The sequence below is a fragment of the Bombus bifarius genome, unplaced genomic scaffold (genome assembly GCF_011952205.1).
Source record: "Bombus bifarius isolate JDL3187 unplaced genomic scaffold, Bbif_JDL3187 scf7180000008038, whole genome shotgun sequence".
Taxonomy (NCBI): domain Eukaryota; kingdom Metazoa; phylum Arthropoda; class Insecta; order Hymenoptera; family Apidae; genus Bombus; species Bombus bifarius.
This window is the reverse complement of record NW_022884408.1, coordinates 517,352-539,899: the sequence shown is the minus strand read 5'-3', so window position 1 is coordinate 539,899 and position 22,548 is coordinate 517,352. Positions and strand designations below refer to the sequence as shown.

Sequence of the window (22,548 nt, the reverse complement as noted above, 5' to 3'; positions counted from 1 at the left end):
TTTAAATTGTATCGCATAAGAGTCCGTTACAGTAAAATTTGTCAAACAGATGTAAAAGTTAATTAGAATATTAAGCAGCGGATATTTCATTTCGCTAAACAAATACTCGATTGATGTTCAATTTTCCAAAAATAGTGACAAATTTCGAGGTAAATGACTACTTGAGAGATACTGTTTGCAACATCGTCACCCTTTTCTGGTCTTCGATTTATGGAGCTGGTCAATGTGGTTTGCGAACTACTCATCCCATAAGAAAAGTCAATCATTCCATTTTAGCATGCTAACGGCGAGATATAAAAAGAAAGATCGAGACTCACCTGTCCATAGTTGTCGAAACCATACTTGGCGGCAATTTCTGCGGCGACATCCGGTCCATCCGGGATGTAAACTGCGAACTGGTTGCTGAAAATCGGCGTAGGTCGCGATCGTGGTCCAGGTTCCGACTTTACCAACAGAGCACCGATCAACACCACTAACAACACGCACAACGAACCGCCCTGAACGATGATCATCTCGTCGTCGCCGAATGGACAAGATATGTTATACTACTATTCTTTAAACACCGCGTACTTCTTTACTTTTTCTACCCCGTTACTTCGCGTTACGAATTCCGATTCGCCTATCGAAACTATAATATTTTCAAGCGTCGAGAATCCACGAGCAGAATACGCAATTCGAGAATATGAAATTTCCCGTGAAATCCAGCAGGAGTGGAGAATCTTCACTTAATTTCCGTATACCATTGCCACGAATGTTTCGCCGCATCCGAATGACACGAAGGAAGAGGATAAAGAGAAAAAAAAGACGTTGAATAGGTCAAAATGGTGACACGCGACACGACACTATCGGAACGATTTCGACTCTGAATTCTTCGGTCGTTGCTGTTCTTATCTGTAACCAAGAAACAGAGAGGGAAAATTAATAGTACGATTGAAAAAAGATGGCCAGCATTCAAGTCACGACGCCAGAAGGATGTCGTCGGGATGTTTGCGGTTTAACGATGTTAATTATTATCAAAAGAATCCTCTCCGAGTTTTGTACACATGCTGGATTTTATATCGACATTTCTGAAGTTTAATTAATGAAAATATGAAAGAATTTTTATGCGCGACTTCTCGTTTCAATATCAGGTATGTATAAAAATTTTGATATAGCATTAAAAGTCTTCCTGTATTATTGAAATGTCTAAAAAAACTTCCCTGAGAGAAGCTCGTATAACAGCAATGTTGTAGTAGCCTGTAACAAAACACTCGGCGGTCAGCGTTTGAATTACAATGCATTTAAAACGATCGCGCAAAAGAAGCACGAACGGAACAGCAATTTAAAAATTGAAAATCAATAAAATGTTTCCTTGTACGTCACTCGTGTTGTCGCAAAAGACATACAAGAAAAGGCTCAATAAAATCAAGCGTTTCCACGATGGTCTCGGCTCCTCTCGCCCACGTTCTCTTTTGCTACGTACAGAGCAGAGAGCGTCCTTCGAAGGATTTCGAAAACTATATTAAAGTCATCCATGAAACTCTCTGGATTCTGTGTATCTCCATAGAATCGGAATAGAGAGACGCGACATGATAACGGGTGAATCATCACAAACAGAATATCCGAATATTCGGATGTTAGAATTTGAAAGACAGCACGCGTGGAATACCAAAAGTGTATGTAGTTTCACGAGAGAAATAATTGAAAAAATTATTAGTCGTAAATACCTATAATAGTAACACAAGTGGCTACAAAAATTATTGGCCATTGGCACGTGCCTTTACTTTCCAATATACGACAGTGTGTTATCATGTACATTTCATTTTCATAGTATTAAATTCTAGTTATGTGAAACCTAGTAATAAATGATACAAAATTTAATATACCAACTTAACTGATTGGATCTAATCGATTAATAAATATGGAGATACTATAGCAAATAAAATGTGTACCAATAATTGATGAATGGCGTATATTCAATATTAGAATATGAATTTAATACGTTATTCTCTATTCTAAAAAAAAAACGAGTTTTTTTTGCAAAATCACACCTTACAGAGGGAAATTGGTTTTGTATAACTGCTGGAAATATTGGAGTTTTGCTATAGATACTATCCACACGCATTTTATAAATGCTGCAATCTACATATGTCGCAGTTCACTGAAGCCGATGCTACACATCCGAAAACCATTTTTCATTTGCAGCGAAAAAAAACATTGCGCAAACATATCAAATCCTGGTGCGGAACCTCACTAACATTTAAATTTCCCGCTTGTAAATATTCTTTTAATAATCCTGTCCGCATGAACCTGTTTTTGTAGGATAAATTTCAAAGTATGAATATTCGATCGAATATATGCAAATGATTTATGTCTCTAATGGAAATTAGATCACTGTACATCAAAAATGAGAACGAAAGTTTCCACTAAAATAAAAAACCATGAAAAACTAACACTTGGCTGTCGCTTTTAAGGATTATATAAGAAGAGAAATTGCAGTCGAGTCACTTTTACCCATCGGAACATTGACAAGAACTCTCACGATGCCACGTATGATGCCTTCGTACGTAACGTTAAGCATCAAGATACTTTTTATAGACACAACATACTAATGCCGACTAACGAATATGATCAGCTTTCCATGTTCCTTATTTACTACGGTTTCTACCACTAAATATTATACCTGTCAGATACACACTCCTATTCGTACAAGCCAAGCGAACAAGCAACGGTTTAAACAAATACCATGTAACTTTGAGGAACAAACGTTGAACCGCACCAACGAACCAATAACCAGAGCGTTACTTAACCAGTACATAATCGGATCACTGACAGAACTTAGCGTTATGCTTAGCGTCGATGACGTCAAGATTCAGATATTTTTAACCCGCACAATGCCAATCTACAAGAGAAAATCTACAATATTTGCCATTTTGTTCTTTCGAAAATTTCTGAAAAACAACGTTAATAGCGTATAGTACAGATTACTTTAAACATGGCTACCGAACCCCAATACGTTTCAGGTAGCTCCGAACTTTCAAATATTAAACAAACTAGTTTTATCTATTTGTGAAAAATTGGAAGGTGCGAGAATCTGCAGAACGCACATGATACGCAGGAATTTCGCGTAAAATGCAACGACTTGATAATGAGTTCAATCGGGAGGCAAGATTGCGGAACGATTAACCAGGATTGATAAGCGTCTCGTGATTCCGCGAATGCCACACAAAGAAGGGAACGACGTCGCCAACCGTTCGAATAGAATCTACCAATTTTCTAGCAATTAACCACCGGCAATGTTCTTCCCATTCGCAGCAGCAAAATAGATTTCTACGAAAGGGTTGTTCGCGCAAAACCGAGCACCAGCGAACTTCTTTCGACGATCGAATTTAAATAGCGTGTAAAGAAGACGAGTGAAGAATGAAGAAGAAGAAAGCTTAGCGAAGAAATCAAGAAAGAAAAAAGCAATGAAATATTCGTCCGATACTTTTTCTTGCGAAAATCTCTTCTTAGCGGAAAATTTTTATTCAAGTTCAAATATGAACATTTATGAAATATTTCTGCGTGTATTTTTGCTTTTTGCTTCCTATTTCATATTGAAATCGCATATAGTGAAAAACGCGCCGACTTATGTTTGTTAAAATACGTTAGCACTCGTAATTCGTCTATTAACCACCACAGTTCTTCGTATCTTCCCATTTCTTCTTTAAACTGCTTGTAAGTGTTTTTTGTCTGAACTCTCGCTACATTTTTCGGGTATTTATCGTGCGACAGGTTCATTCTCGTGTATTCTATCTCGCATATTTATCTTTTATAGCGCTATGTATATCATCCTGTCATACACTGTGCTTTATAGAGGAATTTCATCATCGTTGGAGAAACGAACGATGAAAAATCTTCTAACCCTCCGGCATTTAACGAGCCATAGTATTTTCATATTCATCCTAGGCTAGTTTATACAATCATGTGTAAAAATCTTGGGCCACCTACCAAACATTTGCGTTTTGCTTTTATTTTTTCGCGAACGAATATAAATATACTCGATGTTAATTCAAATCTTCTGATGATTAAATGTTCTTTTTAATGAATATCTAACATTTTCCCGGAAGTAGCTTATCTTCAAAACATCGAATATTACACTCGCATATAATTGCGAGCAGTTTTCAAATAAAACCGAAATCCGCAGTGAACGTGTTAAACAACATATTGGTTGCCTCACAAGGACGAAAAAGTGGGAGAGAATGCTGACGATGGTTCAAGGACCGTAGAAAGCATGAGATTTGCAATTCCACGAGTGCTGTTACGTGTAAAATAAAAGCCACCCAAAGCGTCATAACACCACGAGAAAATATGAATAGAGATAACATTATACAGGATGTTTAAAAATGAATGCTCTTCGAATGTCAAGTATGAATAAAAAATAAACGTCAATGTACTATTTTCCTTAAAATATATCGAGAATGTGTAATAAAATGAGACTTTTCTAAGAGAAAAATCTCGTTCTTTTCTCTTTTTTTTTAGAAAACTGTACAAATTTAGTTTCTCGTTAAAATTAATCATATTTATGCACAGCACGAAGGGAGATGTAACTGTTTGTAGTTCAAGAGCTCATTTTACTTTGTTACAAAGCATTGAAAACGCGGTTAAATTGGGGACACACGAACTCCGGCCGACGTGATTTGAATATTGAGTATTCAGACGCTTGAATAGTTCTTTCTTCAAGGCACACAGAACGAGGTATAATTTATGGTGCGACTGGAAAGAGGAGATGATGTGATGTAAAACGGCATAGACAAAATGAAGTTTTTGGTACGGCGAAAAGTTTGGTTCTTTACAGGATCTATAACGATAGATCTATAACAAACAAAAGTATTATACCATTAAAAGGGACTAATATTTCTTTGCTGTTAGACGTCAAAATAATTTGTCATTCTCCAATACAGTTGTTAAAATGTTGTTTAAATGTTACACTTACTGTTACAGATTGTTAATGGAAATATTATTAATAGAAATTAAGCATAACGATGTAAATAGCAATGAACGTCGTAGAGCGTTTAGACGATCAATATTATTGTGAATATTATTGGTAATATTATTGTCAATATTATCGTAAGAGACCATCTAGACGATCAATGTGTATCGTCTACACAATGCTGAAAACTCTGAAATATCGACAATAATATTTATCGTTTGAACGCTTCTTCAGTGTATGTGTTTTGGTAGAACCTGTACAACATGTTTGTGTACATCTGCGAACAACTGTCTTGCGTACTGAATTCAATTACCGATGACACGCGTACTCACCAAGAAGACGCTGATGACGACAACATCGGACAAACACAGGACGGACAGTTCAGCGACAACTACACTAATGAATACGCGAATGGCGATCCGTACACTTCATTAACATATGCAAACTGCATAAAAAATTACTAGGACGATTCCTTGCGAATTTTAACGTTTTATTGTTAAAGATTGATACCAATTTGGTTTCCATTTTTCTTAACGGATACAGGTTACGATTTTCACGGGAAATTATTTAGTAACGTCTGCAAGTTGTCAAAAAGATTATTAAAAAAATAACAATTTAAAAACAATTAATTTAAAGACGTCAGTGAAAAACACTGATAAAGGTAGACTTGCTGGAAACGCGATTTTTGCCTCATATGGAACAATATCGACATTGCAACATTTGCGTCTCTTCTTTTTTACCAAGTGAGGAATAACTTAGCGGTGTATTAAATTATATTTCTTTGATACGAGATATCTCGTTATATTACATTCTAAATATCTTACGTAACGATAATATACGATATGGTAACTTTATTCGAGCTGATTGATATTCACATTTAAATACGGCTTAGTAGCTTATCGTTCGAAGGAGGATAGTGAAATAAAGAAACGTGAATACACGAAAGAAGGAGAAATCAAATGGATGAGTTAAACGAACGATCTAGACAAAGACTTAAGACGTTAAAGGATGTTTGTTTCCTTACTCGTGGATTTCTCTGAAATATTCCGTCATTATCGTTAAACTCTACTCGCAGCTATGTGGAAATAAATACGGAAATAACATATCTGATCGAAGATGCATGAAATTAAGATTTATACATAGATATCGCCTGAAGCTGATTTCATTACATAATCGACTTGTCTTTCTGTAGCTAATAAATATCCATTTTCAATATTTTTACTATCGTCCTGCAACTCTAACCCTTTTATTACTTCAAAGTTTAACTAGAAAATTTAATCAAAATTAACCTACCAACATCATATTTGCTATTGATCTATCATACAATATACATTTAGCTATCGAAAGAGCAATTGCTAATAACGATGACTTCATAGTCAAAAATTCGAAATACCAGTTAAATGTATTAAATAATTTCATACAAAATATTACAAATTATAATACATCACGTTCAAAATTTACATAGACAATCACCCTTCATGTAAAGTAAATCCTCTTCTTCCATAAATTTACATATTACAAACCTTGCATAACATCTTTATCCTCAATGCTTACTTTACAAAACAGGAATTATCTTGGTAAATCAGAAATTATACAACTTCTTTGGTAATCATCACATCTGTACGTTTACTATCATAATGAATAGTATGGAAAAGTAATTAACTAGCAATTAATTAGTAATAATAATGATACATTTGACATATTCTATATGGCTTTATTATTATACATTATACATATATTCCATACGTTTAATTATTTCAAATCATCTAATACGACCAATAGCGCAAATCATTTCACAAATAGGGAAACACGCATTATCTCCAAACGACAGTAACCGTACGTCCCATTATGCAGCCGATAATAAAGTGCTCTTAATACCGACGCTTCACGCACAAGGTCGCAGCCAATCACGTCCGTAAACATACATACTCCAATTTGAAATCTAATGGAAAACGAGAAAATAGAACTGGTAGATATCGACGATCGTTGTATACGTGTGTACACGGTATACCATTACCATATATACCAGTGGCAAGTTGAAACTCGTTCGATCAGGAAAGAGCAGCCTGGAATTTTTTGTCACCAGTGTGGCAAGCTCTCGAGAAGACGAGGTTGCACGCAAACCGGGACGCGGGAGGGAGAAACAAAATTTGTATTCGAGCAAATCATCACAAAATCCGTAATACGTCCATGACTCGCGAAAATATTAAAACAAAAGTCTGATGTGTGTATGTGTGTTATATGAAACATTTTGAAATTTCATCAGCACTATAAAAGACACGACTGTCACGAGTCATGACTGTATCGGTATAATTTAAAAGTATAAAAGTAGATATGTACTGCAAACGTATCGTACATATATTTAAAATTTTTCGGGAGAAGCGAAAAATTATTTGGCAATTTACGAGAAAATTATTTACTAAACACATCTTGCTGAGAAGAAGAAAAGACTGTAGGAAACATTGGTCAATATTACTTTTGTAATTTTCTCTTCTTAGTCCTTGAAATACTATTTTGACGGTTTGTTTAACATAAGACTGAATTATTTTGAATTCTGGCACTTTTAACATACATATGCAATATATTTAGCAAAAAATAAGATGACTGTACAAAATAGAGTTAATAAATAACGCCTTGAGTAAAACTTGGTTCTTATAAGAATCGAAAAAACTAACCTAATCCAACGTTGTTCGTAAATTTCGAACTTTAATGAGCAGTACACCGCAGGAAGAGACATTAGATTTACAAAATTTGTCCCTGTTTCTATATATTTTCATCACATTAATCAAATTTGAAAATATTTCGTCTAACACACGTATTCGTAAAGAAATGTTGGAATACTTGGTGAACCACTGTATTTCTGTGAACGAAACGCGAAACCGTAATTAGTTTCGGGTCAGAAAAGGTCAGAGAGGAGCATTAATCGGAACTAAAAGGTTTTTCGAGCCCGCATGATTAGAACGCGACACCGCGATATTTCTTTGGCGACGCATCGCGCATACGATACAAGCTTGCACACACGCGTGGCCACAATCATTTTTCGCACGCCACTCGCACTGGCCTGAATTACACACGCGCGCGTGGCTCCGCGAAACGCCAACGCTGCTTTCACAGCCTTTTTTTTTCCTCTTATGAGCGCAACGCGTGCACCATTCCGCATGCGAATCACGGTCAGCCTCTATTTTCGACGAAAGTGAAAGAATCGAGATCAACGACCCTACCGCTCACGGAGAAATTCGCGAAAGAATATCGACAGTTAAAATCCGCCTTCTACTCGCCAGAATTCAACCAACGAGGGAAAAAAGCACTAGCTTAATCGGGGAACAACATGAACGAGTTTCACGAAGAGAAAGTCTCTGGTACACGAGGACCTCGAGATGTCAGCTGATAGAAACAAAGACTCAAAAAGAGACCCGTAATTGGTCGTTGAGGATAGACCATAATATACAAAACTATATAATGGAGACACACACCAATATAAAGAGGTTAGCTGTGAATCACGCGACGTCAATCATCAAACGCAATTCTTTTTTTCATTTTAATAAGAAATACATTTACCTCTGTTTAGGTATCACGCGGCGTTAGATTCCCACGAAGTATGGTGAAATTTCAGCGGAGTTGCTTGAAAGGTACAAATGTCACCAACTTTGATATATGCACGAAAACGACTATGTTTTGGCAGTGGTTCGCGGCATGTTCTTCCGGCACGAGGTCTGCGACGAGGTTAAATGGACATTGACATGTGCGCGAAAGGAAAACACGACGGCACCCACGCACTACTCGGAGTAAATTGTCAGAAGAACGAGGCCGAACTTTCGAACCAATCCACCGATCATTCCGACCACTACAGGCCAAGTGTAGCACCGCACTGACTGCTCTCGCCGTTCACCAAGGCGATAAACAAACTCGTCGCCTCTCCCTCACGAGTCTACCCTCCTTCTCCTATCAAGTCTCTTACTCTCGCTAAACGTTTACTATCCCGCTTCCGCGGACAAACGCCGACTGCCGTGTGCTGCTGAGCGAAATTTCGGTCTTTCTCGCACTGCGGCGTTAGCAATATGGTATGATCTCACTCTCATCACTCTATTTCACTCACTCTAACATTATACATCTCTGTTACTTTCCCTCCCTCTTCGCTCCTGCTCCGTTTAAGGCACAGTGCTGCCACCATGCTTCGCCCCCACTATCGCATCGCATCACAACTTGTCACCTGGTATTCTTGATTTTTTGACATTTTATGAATGCTCGGTTTAAACTGGGTGATACTTGGTAATCGGGAGCGTTTGTAGTTTCGAAGAAACTGGATGTCACTCGCGAAAAGAGCAAATAAGACTTGTTTATGATGACTCCATGACGCGACAACGCAATGTACGACATGTTTTGAGCCACTGACAGTCTGTACTGGAGCAGGAACTGTATGAAGGGTGGTGGTGCCACCCTACTGCAATCAATTGCAACGTGATTTTGTTTATAGAAAAGAAAATCTTTCGTTTTGACAAGTAAAAATACTCGAACTTAATAATATAATCAATATTGTATTTATATACTATAAAGCTATTTACAATTACAATTAAATATTTATATAAATATCTATTTAGTTAAATTACCTACATTATCTTCTGTAGAATATATAAAATATTACAAATATTATATCTCTTAAGTAAAAACTTATTAGAATATCATTTTTTAACCTTATTTAAACTTAATTTTAAAATTGGAGTACAAATTTCAAATTTTCTAATTTAATCTTTTTTACTTATCTTCTGCATATACGTAAATAAAATTTCTGAAGATAGACTCAACGTAAGTTCTAGATGTCCCTAGTGTAGCTATTGATTCACGGTCGTATATACAGGTCCCGAAACTCCCGTGGTCAAGAATGTCACAATGATGCGGCGATCTGTGTTTCTCTAATCTGCCACCACTGGCGTTGCTGCAGAATAGTCAAAACAATAAACGACACAAAGCCATAATTCTGTGTCCCCTAAAGTGAACATCAATAAATTTATTTATGAATAAATAATGTATACTTACTTGTAAAGTATTATACAAATTATGCAAAATGATAAAAAATTCACTTGATTATTTCCACCATGTTTTTACTTTCTTGAATTAGTTTTGGCCAGTCGACATCAGCGCCCCATATGTGGTAGACAATGCACGACCGTAATGCTATGAGTGAACACGTTGATTCCCCATTTGGCCGTTGGTATTGATAGTTCTTCGTGGCGGTAGCATCTCTCTTTCATTTTCTCCATCTTTTCTGGAACGGTATCCATCATGGTACGTATATTTTGATAAAATCTAGAAAAAAATCTAAAAAGGCAGTAGCAATCCGTCACCAAGTACACAAACGAATTATCTAGCAACATCATATAAATTATTTTATACTGAAAAGTTGAAATATTTACAGTTAAAGTGTATTATAATAGATTGTTATCTTTTGTTACAAATTTTGAGGTTATACGAATGTGTTTAGAGTGTTTTCCAATATTTTGTTTTAAATGAGTGCAAGAATAGCACGAAATGGAAAAGAAATAGCATGAAATGGAATATAAATATGATTTTAGAGTCGCGTCAGGACAAAGACGGTCAAAAAGGCCGCGAAGCTAATCATCGAGAAATACTATACTCGATTGACCATGGACTTCCATACAAATAAAAGGATATGCGAAGAAATTGCTATTATTCCCAGCAAATCTTTGCGAAACAAAATCGCTGGGTATGTATTTACAAAAGTGTATGTTTTGTGTTAAAACATTTTTATGCCAAAAACTAAATCATAATTTGTAGGATTTATTATCCTGTATACTGTAGCGTATTTAATTTCTTATTTAAGTCTATTTCAATTTTTTATTGAATTTCTTTATCCTATTATTCCAAATAGATTTGTCACGCACTTGATGAAGCGTCTGAGACACAGTCAAGTACGTGGTATTTCCATCAAACTCCAAGAAGAAGAGAGAGAACGCAGGGACAACTATGTTCCTGAGGTGTCTGCATTGGAGCACGATATTATCGAAGTAGATCCAGAAACCAAGGAAATGTTACAAATGCTTGGATTTAACAACATTCCAGGACTTCAACTCACACAATCCCAACTACCACCATATAGCAGACGTTCTTAAATTTATTTGTTTATATTAAATAAGATTGTTAGTATTGCACTTTAAATAAAACTGCAAGCTGACATTCTAAAAATTTTATATTCTCAAACTGATTTTAACGTGTAAACCTGTCATTCTTTCGAGTGTGTACATGTATTGATTTCCTTATGGTAAGTAACAGGCTACTATAAAATAAAATACATATTAAGAAATATATTAAATTCTACAAGCTAAAATTAATGTAATTGATTATCTATATTTTGATAGAAGCATATTTCATATCCATTTATAAAGAAAAAATACAAATCAATTTTAATGTTAGGTTTTGAAATATATAAATGGTAGAATGTGAAAAGTTTAAAGTAAAAGTACGCGTGTGCACAAGTTGGCCATTTTAATCGAACTTCGTTATGTACTGTTATGTACATTATAATTTATAATAGCTTATTATTAAAATTATCTTTTTCGTTTACTTTTTCCAATATTTTAATTAACAACATTATTGAAAGATATTAATATTAAATTGCTTCTTACATTATTTTTACACATAAAACGAATATTTCGATCAAAAAGTTTGTCAAATTTATATTAAACAATTTATTATTTTGCATTAAATTATATATGGTAGAAATAATCGTAACGTTATATTAAGAGTAGCAAAAGTAGTAAAAAATGTTACTATCGCGGAGGTTCAACGGTATCGATTTCCCGCTCCAATTATAATTATATATCAAAGTTATGTACAGTGCATTTAAAGCATATATACATACTCTCAACGACATCAACCATTTTCGCCTTCCCTTGCACGAAGCTCGTCATTTTAATCGCAAACATAGAAGCTGAGTAATCCTATCTCTCGTATCGTATTTATCAGCGATATCGTAGCTCAAATTGCGAAAAGCCAAGGTACCGCATCGAATAAAGTTTATTACTTCGAAGTTTATATAATATTTTGCAAGAGATAACGGGGCTTAATATGTGCACGACTGCATCGACGCGACAATGAAATGCATCGTCGCCCTTCCAACGGCACCCACGCGGTTGAGCCGGACCTGGACAAGTTGTTCAGAGGCTGCGCGACCTAGCACGATCCAAGGCTAGGTAGCCTAGCACAACCTGGTGAACCAGACGAAGTTAAGAAGAAAGAGGAAGAGAAACGGAGAGAGTAGCTGTAATCGCACGCCTACGAATGTTGAAACTCTCGGGAGCAGGGAGGAGAGACCGTATAACCGGCGAGTCAGTCGACTATTAGTGGTCTGTGACTCTGGAGGTAGCCCGACCACCGCAGAACCGAGCCCGACGCAGCTCGGTTGCGTTCGGTCGGTAGTCGGGGCCAGTCGGGCGCTCCACTGCTCTTTTCGGTCTGGTCGTTTTCCTCAGTCCGTCGTCGTTGCGCATCGAGAACAGTTGCACCCTTTCTTTTTTTCGCTTAAAGACATACAACGAAATAGTCAAGCCAATCTTTTTCGCGCTATGTGACAGATATTACGGGGCACCAAGAGTGTACCCCGCCTTCTCTGAATATCATTCCCATCCTATCCTTCCTTCTCTACCTTGCCACTACACATTCTCCTTTACCCAAAGAGAGAGAAAGAGCACACGTTGTAAACGCAGGCACGTACGTACGCAGGCACTCGCCGACGAAGGGGCCACGAGGGCCCCGTGGAATCGTGCCTAGGAAAACATGGAGTGTCCACATCTTGCTCAAAGCGTCCAATTCGGCGGTAACGACGTAGAAGCGAATTGTACGAAGGATCTACCGTTCGTCTGTGCAGGTAGGATCTTATAAAGAAACCGTACCGTTATACTTTTTAGCAGATTGAAAGAAAAAGATGTATTTAGAAAATCGAAACCTAGCCCCCACGAGATCCTTTCTTCTCAAGTTGGATTCTATTTTGCACTCCTTTCTTGCTCGAGCCCGATCTCGATCTTTCCTTCACCTCTATTGTCTCCCATCTCCTTTTCTCTCGTTTCTTTTGCGTTCTTTATCCCCTGTGTTCTCGGTCTTGCTCTTTTTCTCTCCCCCCGCCTCTTTCTTTCTCTTCCTCTTTCTCTCTTTACCTCTCGTGACCGCGGCCCCGGCCGTTCCTCTCGCGGCCTTGAGCCGTCGTAGCCGACAAGATGAAGCGAACCATTTCTCTATTTCCCTATAAAGATATTAATGCATGTTTTTTATGAGAGAGGACACGAAAGTACACGTTTACGTTCGCTTTCTGTATTTCACGGTCGATACACGCGAATATCGATGATACTTATGGACGCACGACTCCTAGTACTATTTGTATGTATTGTGAATTGAACTCCCAGCACGAATATGTATAGTACTTACATCTCTCCTCGATACACGCGAATGTGTACGTGTCAATACGTATGAATGCGAGACAAACCTATACGCGCGTGTACGGTTGTACGTGAAAGTCCACTCCTCTTCTTCATGTATACATGTATATATGTAATATAGTATCTATGTGTGTGTGTCCTCCGTTCATGGGTGTCTCTCCACGGACCGAACAAGAGCGTCGTGGACGTGCGCGTGTGCATCGTCCTGCTGGGAGTTCTCAGTATGCGGCGCGGTCGTCATTGGAAAATCAATACCAGACGGCACTAATCAGCTGGCCTGAGATCTGTCATTAGAACTCGCCTGATAAACGTGTTCATCGTTTCACCTTCTTCGTTTTTCCTAATTTCTTCCATTTCCGCTTGTCAACTTGCATACATCCACATTCTCAAGAATCATCATCAAGAGATACATTTGAAAATTAATGAATAGAATAATCTAGTGAATACTTCTTCCTTGTTTGAGATTTGAAATTTGTTTTCTCGTCTGATATTTTTATACCTATTCTCTATAGTTATTGCCTTTGATACTATATTTAAAATAAACACAATACTTTTATTGCATACATTTAAATCTCCCTTGCCCTATGTGTTCTCCCTCTTAAGCTGATCTTCGCTGTAGACGGAAAATTTCATAATACAGACTCGATTCGCTCTGTTCGATAATCGATGCTGCACTACGCCGTCTTTTTTCTTTTAGCGACCTCTTACAGTAGAACAGGCAGGAAGAAACGTTTCACCAAGATCCGAGTCATTTAATTGCAACGTATTCTTTCAAGAAAATCTGAAATTTCATTTTCTTGATTTTGATATCCTTGATCTTTCAGGATCGAGAAGAATCTATTGAATTCGCGAAGCATATTTATCTCTTGTCTGAATATCCGAGCGAGAAAGAGGAGAAAGGAGGGAGGGAGAGGGAACAATAATGGAACAAAACAAAACATGCATAGTCAAGGAGAGAGTATTTCAAAGGTGTATTAGCGCGACTGATGAGTCAGACTAGCGATGTTTTTTTTATTATTCAGTTCGGGTTAGGTTGTATTTCGGAGTTTTCCGAATTTGTCAAGATAGTCAACATATACAAATATCATTGAAACGATACTTCCTGTGTCGCGTCGTCGTCTCTCCCGAGAGATCGTTCACGCTCAACGAATGGCAAACATATCCAGGTTGCAAGATCAATTTAAATATCTTGCAAGGAGAGTGACGCTGGTAAAAATTACCAAGCCCGACTGTGGCGCGAGTCACGCAGGAGAAAAATCGTCCCTCGTGGGCTATAAAAGAACCCCATGTTCCACACCTTCCCCTCCCATCCCTCTTCTGCCTCTTTTCCTGCGCTGCAAGCTGGTTCGGGTACGACGTTGCAAAATCGATAACGGCGTCGTTGCTAATCGGATGCCTCGATACGAGTCGTATTGCTCGGGAAACGAATTTTTCCCTCATCGTTCCTTTTTCTTCTCCCGGGATTGCACCGAACCGAAGACTCTGCTGGTGCACGCGTTTGTCGCCTTTATCTTTATCTGGTTCCGTCGCTTGGACAATGCGTCGACGAAATTCTTCAACGACGCAACACGCAGTAGGCGTGGCGAATCGTATCGTTCGTTACCAACCAGCGAAAAAGAGACGCAACGATATGACAAAAGAGACGGACGAGTAAAAGGATGGATACGTGGCTCGTTAGATGATTGTTGGTTACCCTGCTAGCTTTTTTTCGTGGTTCACGTGATACACCTCTCACACCAATGAAATGGTCAACGATTGGTTGTCTTTCGAGTTTAGGATTTCTCAGACTACCTGTATGCAACTCTATCGACGATTTTTATTTGATTTTGACCTTAACTGCACTGACGTGATCTTCCAAGAATACAGCGTGATGCGCAACGTATTTTTACATCAAATTGAGAATTATTACCCACTTTGAAATATTGAACATTCGATAGACTTGGCTCGATTGGATTATCTTTTTCCATCGATAATGAAACTTTGATTATAATCTAACAAAACTTACGTTGGTCTCTATGATATTTTATTTTAATAATATACACATATATGCAAGATATAATACCTGATGTTCCAAATTATCATTTGCAGGTTATCAACTCATTTTAAATTTCGATGTAAAACTATATTTGTACACTTGAATTTTATGCACAAAAATATTTTTTCTGTTATATAAATATAAGAAAAATTTTGTTCTATCTTAAGATGTATCATTGTATTGTTTGAAATTTATAAAAATACTGAATTCAATAGTTATACAATCTCAAGCAATATTTCTGAACAATCTTGTTCCAATGTACATAACGTGTAATTAAAATTCCTAGTACATTTTACAAAGAAATAATACAATATAATTTGCACAGGGCGTGGGGTTATAATAATTCTTACACGAGATTGCAAAACAAATGGGTGTGTACAGGGATACGTGCTTCTAGAAGATTGGATTTCAGTTGGCCTACCCATGCGATATCTCAATTTTCATGTACTCGTGCTTTTTTACCTTTAGCAATTTTACGTCTTTCTCTTTTATTCTACCGTTGCAAAGTTTATTTAAGTAGCTAAAAATAGTCAGGTATCGAACCAAGCAATCCAAAATAAAAATGATCGAAATCGATCCAATTGCATGGGCGTAGAATTTTCGAATTTTCTTTCGAATTTAGTAATTTCATTATCGTATTTAATTACTGAAATGTATATTCTTGGTATAGGATCAATTAACTTGGCAGACGTCTCCATAGATTTTACTCGCTTTTAAAATCATAGATACGTCATGGTGCTGAAAAAATATACGTATGAGGAAAGGGAAAAAAAGAAATGTGCATGCAAAATCTCAAACTTGATAGCACTGCGAGACATTTTGCGATCGATCGACTGCAAAGGGGGTGTGTCGAACAGCCTTCCTCCCATTCACCCTGGTTTTACGCGATCTCTTGAGAATTACGTAAGCCGAGACGAGCCAAGAAGATAGTACACCGACTTGGGACTTATATTATTTTGTAATGATCGCCTTTTATATTTCCTGAATGCACTAACTTTAAAAAATTCTAGGAATTTTCCAAAAATAGCTGTAGCTAGGGTAAAATCCAAAAATATCGAATTTTGGTAGAAACTCGTTCAAATTTACGAAAATCGGAATTACAATACATATAATGTATGATATTTCCATTATTCTCGGGGTCACGTAACTAAGAACAAAACTTAGATTCATAAAGACTAAGATAGTAAGTTGTAACGCGTTACAAATAACACACCATTTTTATAGTATGAAAATCGCCATTATTCTAAATATCAGCTAAATAAGAACAAGTCAGAATCAATCGCAAAAAATTAAGTTCAGAATCAATAAAATAAGAAATTCTAATTTTTAAGCTTAGAATCTTCTACAATATTTATACCTCAATTCATACCTTCGGTTTGAAAAAATAAAAGGGTGAGATCCTAAAAATGAAACATGTATAGAATTCGACCATTTTGAGAACATGGCCTTCAATCTCTGTTACTCGTTAATTTTATATCGTTTGCAGTTTTAACACAGAACGATAACATTTAAACTAGAATGCATAGCAAGGGCAATGTTTTTATCAAGTGTTTTGTTATTGTCGATAGTATGTGGCACTGAGAAAAGTACGTGGCTCTGTCTGTACTGTGGAGCCATTCACTGTGGACGATACGTGGCAGGCCATGCATTACAGCATCACGAAGAAAATAATCAGCACTGTGTTTGTATCGACTGTGAGAACCTGGCAGTATTCTGGTAAGTTAAACCCTTCGCTTTCGCCATTCTTCGCGACACAGATCGACGGTCCGAGCCTTCCTCGCGTCAGTTGATACGATTTTTAATCTCGCCAACATGCCTCTCCCTCTCTATCATTTTGTTTGTTAGCGGCAGCCATCTTTATTAATATTAGCAGCAATATGTTAGCTCGACCGGTACAACAGTCTCAGAAACCATAAATAAATTCTTTCCAAAAACAAATCTTGTCTTTCTCTTTTTCATATTCAATTGTTGGTTTATAAACCAAATCTCAAATTTGATAAGTATGTTATTAATATAGACCGTAATACCTCAAATTTGAGGTTTCGTGTACCATAAAGAATGGCTGTATTTAGCCATAACGCGTTAAGTCGTAAGTAGTCATTCATCAAATATTCGATATCAAGAAAATAAAGAATCCACCCACGAACCCTTCAATTAATTAATAGCACGCCGATCCTGACTTGCCAGCACTTACAAAGGCATTCATTTTCAGTTACATGTGTGACGAGTATGTAATTAACGACACGACGAGCGGCCAAATTGAGAAGATACGTCGCGTCACATTTCGCAAAGATGAGCACAAGGAGAATGAGGAGAATTGGAACACGTCGCCGTCTACGACGCCGTCCTCGAGGAGAGAGAACAGTGACGATAACGACGCGGACGCTCTGTGGAAAGCGGAAGTGGTCGTAAGGAACCTCCGACCGAGAACAGCGCGGAAGAGGCTACACTCGTTGGATGGCACAAGCGGGGACAATCGGCCGACGACCAAGCGTAGGAGCTCCAAGATAACCAAAGAGAAGAAGGTCGTCGGCCTGAGAAATCTCGGCAACACCTGTTTCATGAATGTTGTGTTACAATCGTTCAACAACATCAGCCATTTTTGCGAGTATCTCACGCAGATGCCATGCCTAGAGGGCATACCATTCGACGAGCCGCCCACACATAGAGGGCGAATCGTCACGCCCGGTCGAGCAAAAGAGTTTATGAGTGACGCCTTACTCGCGGAAGAGCTCAGGAAGGTACTCCTTGGTTTGAATCTTGGTGGCTCAAATGGTCAAGCCATTTCGCCCGAATGCCTTTTCCTTGTCATCTGGAAAGTCGTACCAAGATTTCGAGGCTACCAACAACAAGACGCTCATGAATTTCTTACCTACATGTTGGACAGACTGCACACCGAGCTCTTGCAATTGTTGCCCAGACTGGGACACGAACCTCTCGGTCTGCGCGGCAAACAGAGCATCGTCACGGCCGTGTTTGGAGGCACCCTTCTTAGCGTGGTAAGTCGTAGGATTGTTCAAGGAGGAAGCTCTGTTTAACCCTCGGTTACCGATGATCAAACGCTTTGCGACTGGATGATGCTGTATCATTCTGATGTATAACATACACTTTATGTATGGATTTCGAAGAAATGTTCTATGATAAATGATTCTAGAGCTATTGTTATTACACGAGGAATTTATTCCACTATATATAAAAGTTCCAAATTTGGCAATACATATTGTACTGTATCGTACTGTTTTAAAGTTTTTCAGAAAAACCAGAGATGATGTATTTAGAAGCTCACAAAAACACATAATGTTGGCAAAAAGAATAGGAAAAAAAGACAGTGATTAAATATTATTATTGTAATTTTGTGTTCTTAATTTATTGCTTAATTTATTTTGGTAGTCGAATCTTAAAATATTCTTGTTAAAAACATTTTAATTATGAAAAAAGTGTACACAAAAGAATTATTTTTAGGAAACTTATTTTATTATCAAATTTAAGAAGGTATAATTCCACTATCTCAAAGCTCTATCAGCATTGTTTATTGCATATAATACCAATGTCTACTTTGGTATTCTACTGGTGCCTACTTTCTATGCATGACACAACTTGTATCAAAATGATCCGGCACTCACCAGGCGAGGGTTAATGCGTTTCCGGTTACATTTTATTATTCCAATACGAAATGACGAGAGGGAGTGCCCTTTCCGAATCAATATTGTTTTGGAGAGTCATTTTATTATTCATTTTCTTCTTGGGAGAAGCGCGGACAAATTATGGATCGCGTTTCCTCGCGCAGGTCCACTGCATGAACTGCCGTACAGATTCCAAGACGCACGAGCCCTTTCAGGATCTTTCACTGGATATACCGGACAGATTGCAGAGACGAACGAAAGAACAGGAAGAAGTATGCAGTCTCACGTACAGCTTAACGAGATTCTTCAAAGTCGAAGAGCTGGCCGATAGCGAACTATACTTTTGTGACAATTGCATGGGGAAACAGAGATCCACCAAGAGGTTCTGGATACACAGGCTGCCTAATGTTAGCATACTTTTATTAACTATTTCATTTAGAAGATATTTAGAAATATTTTTATAGAATATATTTTCGTTTTGTTTCGAAAATATTATAATATATTGAATCTCTTTTCGTTTCATTACTTAATGTACAAATGTATGTTTCTATTTTGTATTGATTACATTATTAATTTTTACAGTTTAATACACACTTTATTGTCTGTAATTTCAAAATATAATGATAATCTGGAATTCTCTAAATGAAATACTTTTAGAATATTTATTATAATATTCGTCTCCATATATTAACTTATAAATTTTCTTCGTTTGTAACATATAGTTTAACAATTCTATTTTATTTTAGGTGTTGTGCCTTCACATTAAAAGATTTAGGTGGTGCAATTCCTATCGCTCGAAGGTGGACACACAGGTGGATTTTCCGATGAAATCACTTGATATGTCTGCATTTACGGTGCGTGGTGTGAGTGGAACGAAATTGGGCGCTTCAAATAGTCACTTATATGACTTAGCTGCCGTTATTGTACACCACGGTTCAGGGTATGCTCAAACGTCTTTTTTTATGTTAATTCTACATACAAACTCATTTATTAGATCATCAGAATCAGACTCATTCATAATTTCTTTCAATGAGTCAATGTATACACAATTTTATATTCTGATAAAAAGTTATCGAATTAAATAAAATCTGTAAATTATGGATTCAGAAACATATATCATTATATCCATTTTAAGATGGCAATACACCACAAGCTAAACGTATATTATATTTGTTTGTATAAAGCAAAATTCAGTATGTTTCATCAGTCTTATAAGTATTCCATAATTTTTACATTGTAAAATCAATGTTTTCATCTATTGTATAACAGAGCTATGGTATCTATTTTGAGAATAAATATTGGAATATCCATTTTAGTGCTGGAACTGGACATTATACTGCCTTCGCTGTTCACGACGGACAATGGTTTCACTTTAACGATAGCTCTGTACGACCAGCAACCACGGACGCAGTCGCCAAGTGTAAACCCTATATTCTGTTTTACGTGCGGAAAGAATTCTCCATTCCACCTCCCTTGTGACGTCGTTTCCCCAGTCAGTCCCGTCCTGATGGTGCGAGCTTCAACGACGATGACCATGAACGAATAAATAAGAAGTAAGAGAAATTCGAACAGACGAAGTTGAATGGTGCATATGCTAAAAGGGTCAAATGGAAGAAGTTAGAAGACTTAGACAAGTTTCGCGAAGTTTCTAAAAGAGGAAGGAAGGAAACGCCCGTTTTCGATTTCTTCGTTTAGTATGATTAAATATAGACTTTGGGTATGTTTTGTTAATGATAAGCGATAAACATGGATTTCATAGAATTTCAATCGACATATTTCTTATAAAAAAATCTCAACATCGTATATTATCTAGATATTACGACGTTTAGCACGATGTACGAGTATGATATTCGACTCCTATCCTCATAGTCGTTCGAAGCGAAACCAAACTTTCATGTGTTCGTGAATGAGCGACAATTAATTAGTTTTTATTTAATACCTATCGTTTCTATTGATTTCAGTTCCTTTTCTTTTTCACAGTTATTGATTAAACGGTAAATTGACTGATAGACAAAAATAACGTTAGCAATGTATGCTGTGCATATTGATAGTTGTTTTTGTGTACTCACGTGAACATGTAAGGATATACATTGCGTGAACCGAGAGCTTCCATTCCTTTTTTAGAAACGGCAGAAGGAAGAAAAAACTAAGAACGAAAGAAAGAAACAGCGTACTCTCGAGGCAGATCGCGGAAACGCATTGCCTTTAAAGTTGGTTTCCTTTATGCTCCTTTTCGCCGATCTCTCTCGGTGGTCGTTGACCACCTCTCTTCATCGAATCGATTAAAGCTCCTCCCGGCCACATAGCGGAATAACGCGTAATGCGTACCTCGTATATATAGTTTTAAATTAAAACGAAAACGACTGGTCTTCTCGGTAGATAGATTTTTTTCTAGGCTTAGAGCGACATCATCGTTATTTCGAGGGAGCTGGTAAGCGAAAATACCATATAGAGCCAACCAACTCTATTACTTCGAAAAACATGTTACCTTCATCCTTGGATACTTAACACATACACATGTGCAGATACATCATATACCCATGCGTACACACGACAGACCCATACGTACAATTATCATTCGAGCATACACATACGTGACTACCTATACGCGAATCGTTTACATGTGTGTTGACAAAATACACGTATGTATGCATGTATGTATATAAACACGTTCTCTCTTATTCCCTGCCACTCCTTTTTCCCCACGATTCTCGACGGCTCGACGGCTCTTATGTGATTATTTAAAGACTTATTTTTTCTATAATGGTAACGATAATAACGATAATAAGTTAAAGAAAGCGTAGCGAAAGAACGTTTTATTAAGGCGATAAACTCGATAAACGCGTATCTTCAGCAAAGATTCACTCGTATGCAAAGAAGGGAAAGCAAAAAGAATAAAAAAAGTAAAAAAAAAGATGTAAGTAAGCGTGCAACACTAATATTGAGAATAAATGAGATATGTATGAACGACGTATAAATAAAGAATATGAACGACGATATCATACTCCTATTTGTCATGACTCTTGTTATTGATTTTCGATGTATATTTTGTCTGCAAATATTCACAATTAAAAAAATGTTCATATAAAGATGAGTCAGAAAAGACTCAAATTGTGTAAATGAGTTAATCGAATACATAATTCTGCAAGTATATACATATAGATAAAAAAAGTATCTTGAAGTTTGGCTAACAACTAAAACAAAATTTCCAAGTTAATTTGCAATCATTTGTTAATCGTTTATGTATGTACATACATAATTATAAAAATTCAACAAACATTCGTTCTACCGACAGAGCATGGGATACAAGTGTCAACCTTTCTTTTTCTGTAATGACATACGAGATCTCTTCTTTACCGACGATGAATTGTCATTTATTCTTGACCGATATTTGGAAATCGAACCAAATGAGATCGGTATGATCATTCGATAAAATCGTAAACAAAAACATCCGCTCTGCGCATTTCTATTTCTTTTAGTATGTTCAAAATT

At 37.0% G+C, this 22,548-nt stretch overlaps 3 protein-coding genes across 4 annotated transcripts in view; 2 read left to right on the top strand and 1 right to left on the bottom strand.

Annotated features, from left to right (window-relative positions):
- Positions 1–9,340, bottom strand: part of LOC117207548 (furin-like protease 2) — a 422,104-nt gene extending 412,764 nt beyond the window's left edge. For both annotated transcript variants that reach the window (XM_033447856.1, XM_033447857.1), the window contains exons 1-2: positions 8,510–9,340; positions 318–891 (exon numbers count right to left, since the gene is read on the bottom strand). In XM_033447856.1, the coding sequence (XP_033303747.1) occupies positions 318–512 (195 nt within the window). In that variant the 5' untranslated portion in view covers positions 513–891; positions 8,510–9,340. The remainder of the gene's footprint in view (positions 1–317; positions 892–8,509) is intronic.
- A 789-nt stretch (positions 9,341–10,129) lies between these two features.
- Positions 10,130–11,157, top strand: LOC117207549 (40S ribosomal protein S17). The gene is made up of 3 exons (XM_033447859.1): positions 10,130–10,234; positions 10,522–10,673; positions 10,839–11,157. The coding sequence occupies exons 1-3, from the start codon at positions 10,232–10,234 to the stop codon at positions 11,077–11,079; spliced, it is 396 nt and encodes a 131-aa protein (XP_033303750.1). The 5' UTR covers positions 10,130–10,231; the 3' UTR covers positions 11,080–11,157.
- A 1,118-nt stretch (positions 11,158–12,275) lies between these two features.
- Positions 12,276–22,066, top strand: LOC117207553 (ubiquitin carboxyl-terminal hydrolase 3-like). The gene is made up of 6 exons (XM_033447866.1): positions 12,276–12,833; positions 17,002–17,149; positions 17,646–18,432; positions 19,221–19,463; positions 19,803–19,996; positions 20,373–22,066. The coding sequence occupies exons 1-6, from the start codon at positions 12,743–12,745 to the stop codon at positions 20,533–20,535; spliced, it is 1,626 nt and encodes a 541-aa protein (XP_033303757.1). The 5' UTR covers positions 12,276–12,742; the 3' UTR covers positions 20,536–22,066.
- Positions 22,067–22,548: the final 482 nt, after the last annotated feature.

Excerpts from the sequence above, each read along its gene's own strand:
- LOC117207549 (XM_033447859.1), top strand. Across the intron at positions 10,674-10,838 it reads TTGCGAAACAAAATCGCTGG|ATTTGTCACGCACTTGATGA; the intron begins GTATGTATTTAC and ends TATTCCAAATAG.
- LOC117207553 (XM_033447866.1), top strand. The coding sequence starts at position 12,743 with ATGGAGTGTCCACATCTTGCTCAAAGCGTCCAATTCGGCGGTAACGAC. Across the intron at positions 18,433-19,220 it reads GAGGCACCCTTCTTAGCGTG|GTCCACTGCATGAACTGCCG; the intron begins GTAAGTCGTAGG and ends TTCCTCGCGCAG. Across the intron at positions 19,464-19,802 it reads GGATACACAGGCTGCCTAAT|GTGTTGTGCCTTCACATTAA; the intron begins GTTAGCATACTT and ends ATTTTATTTTAG.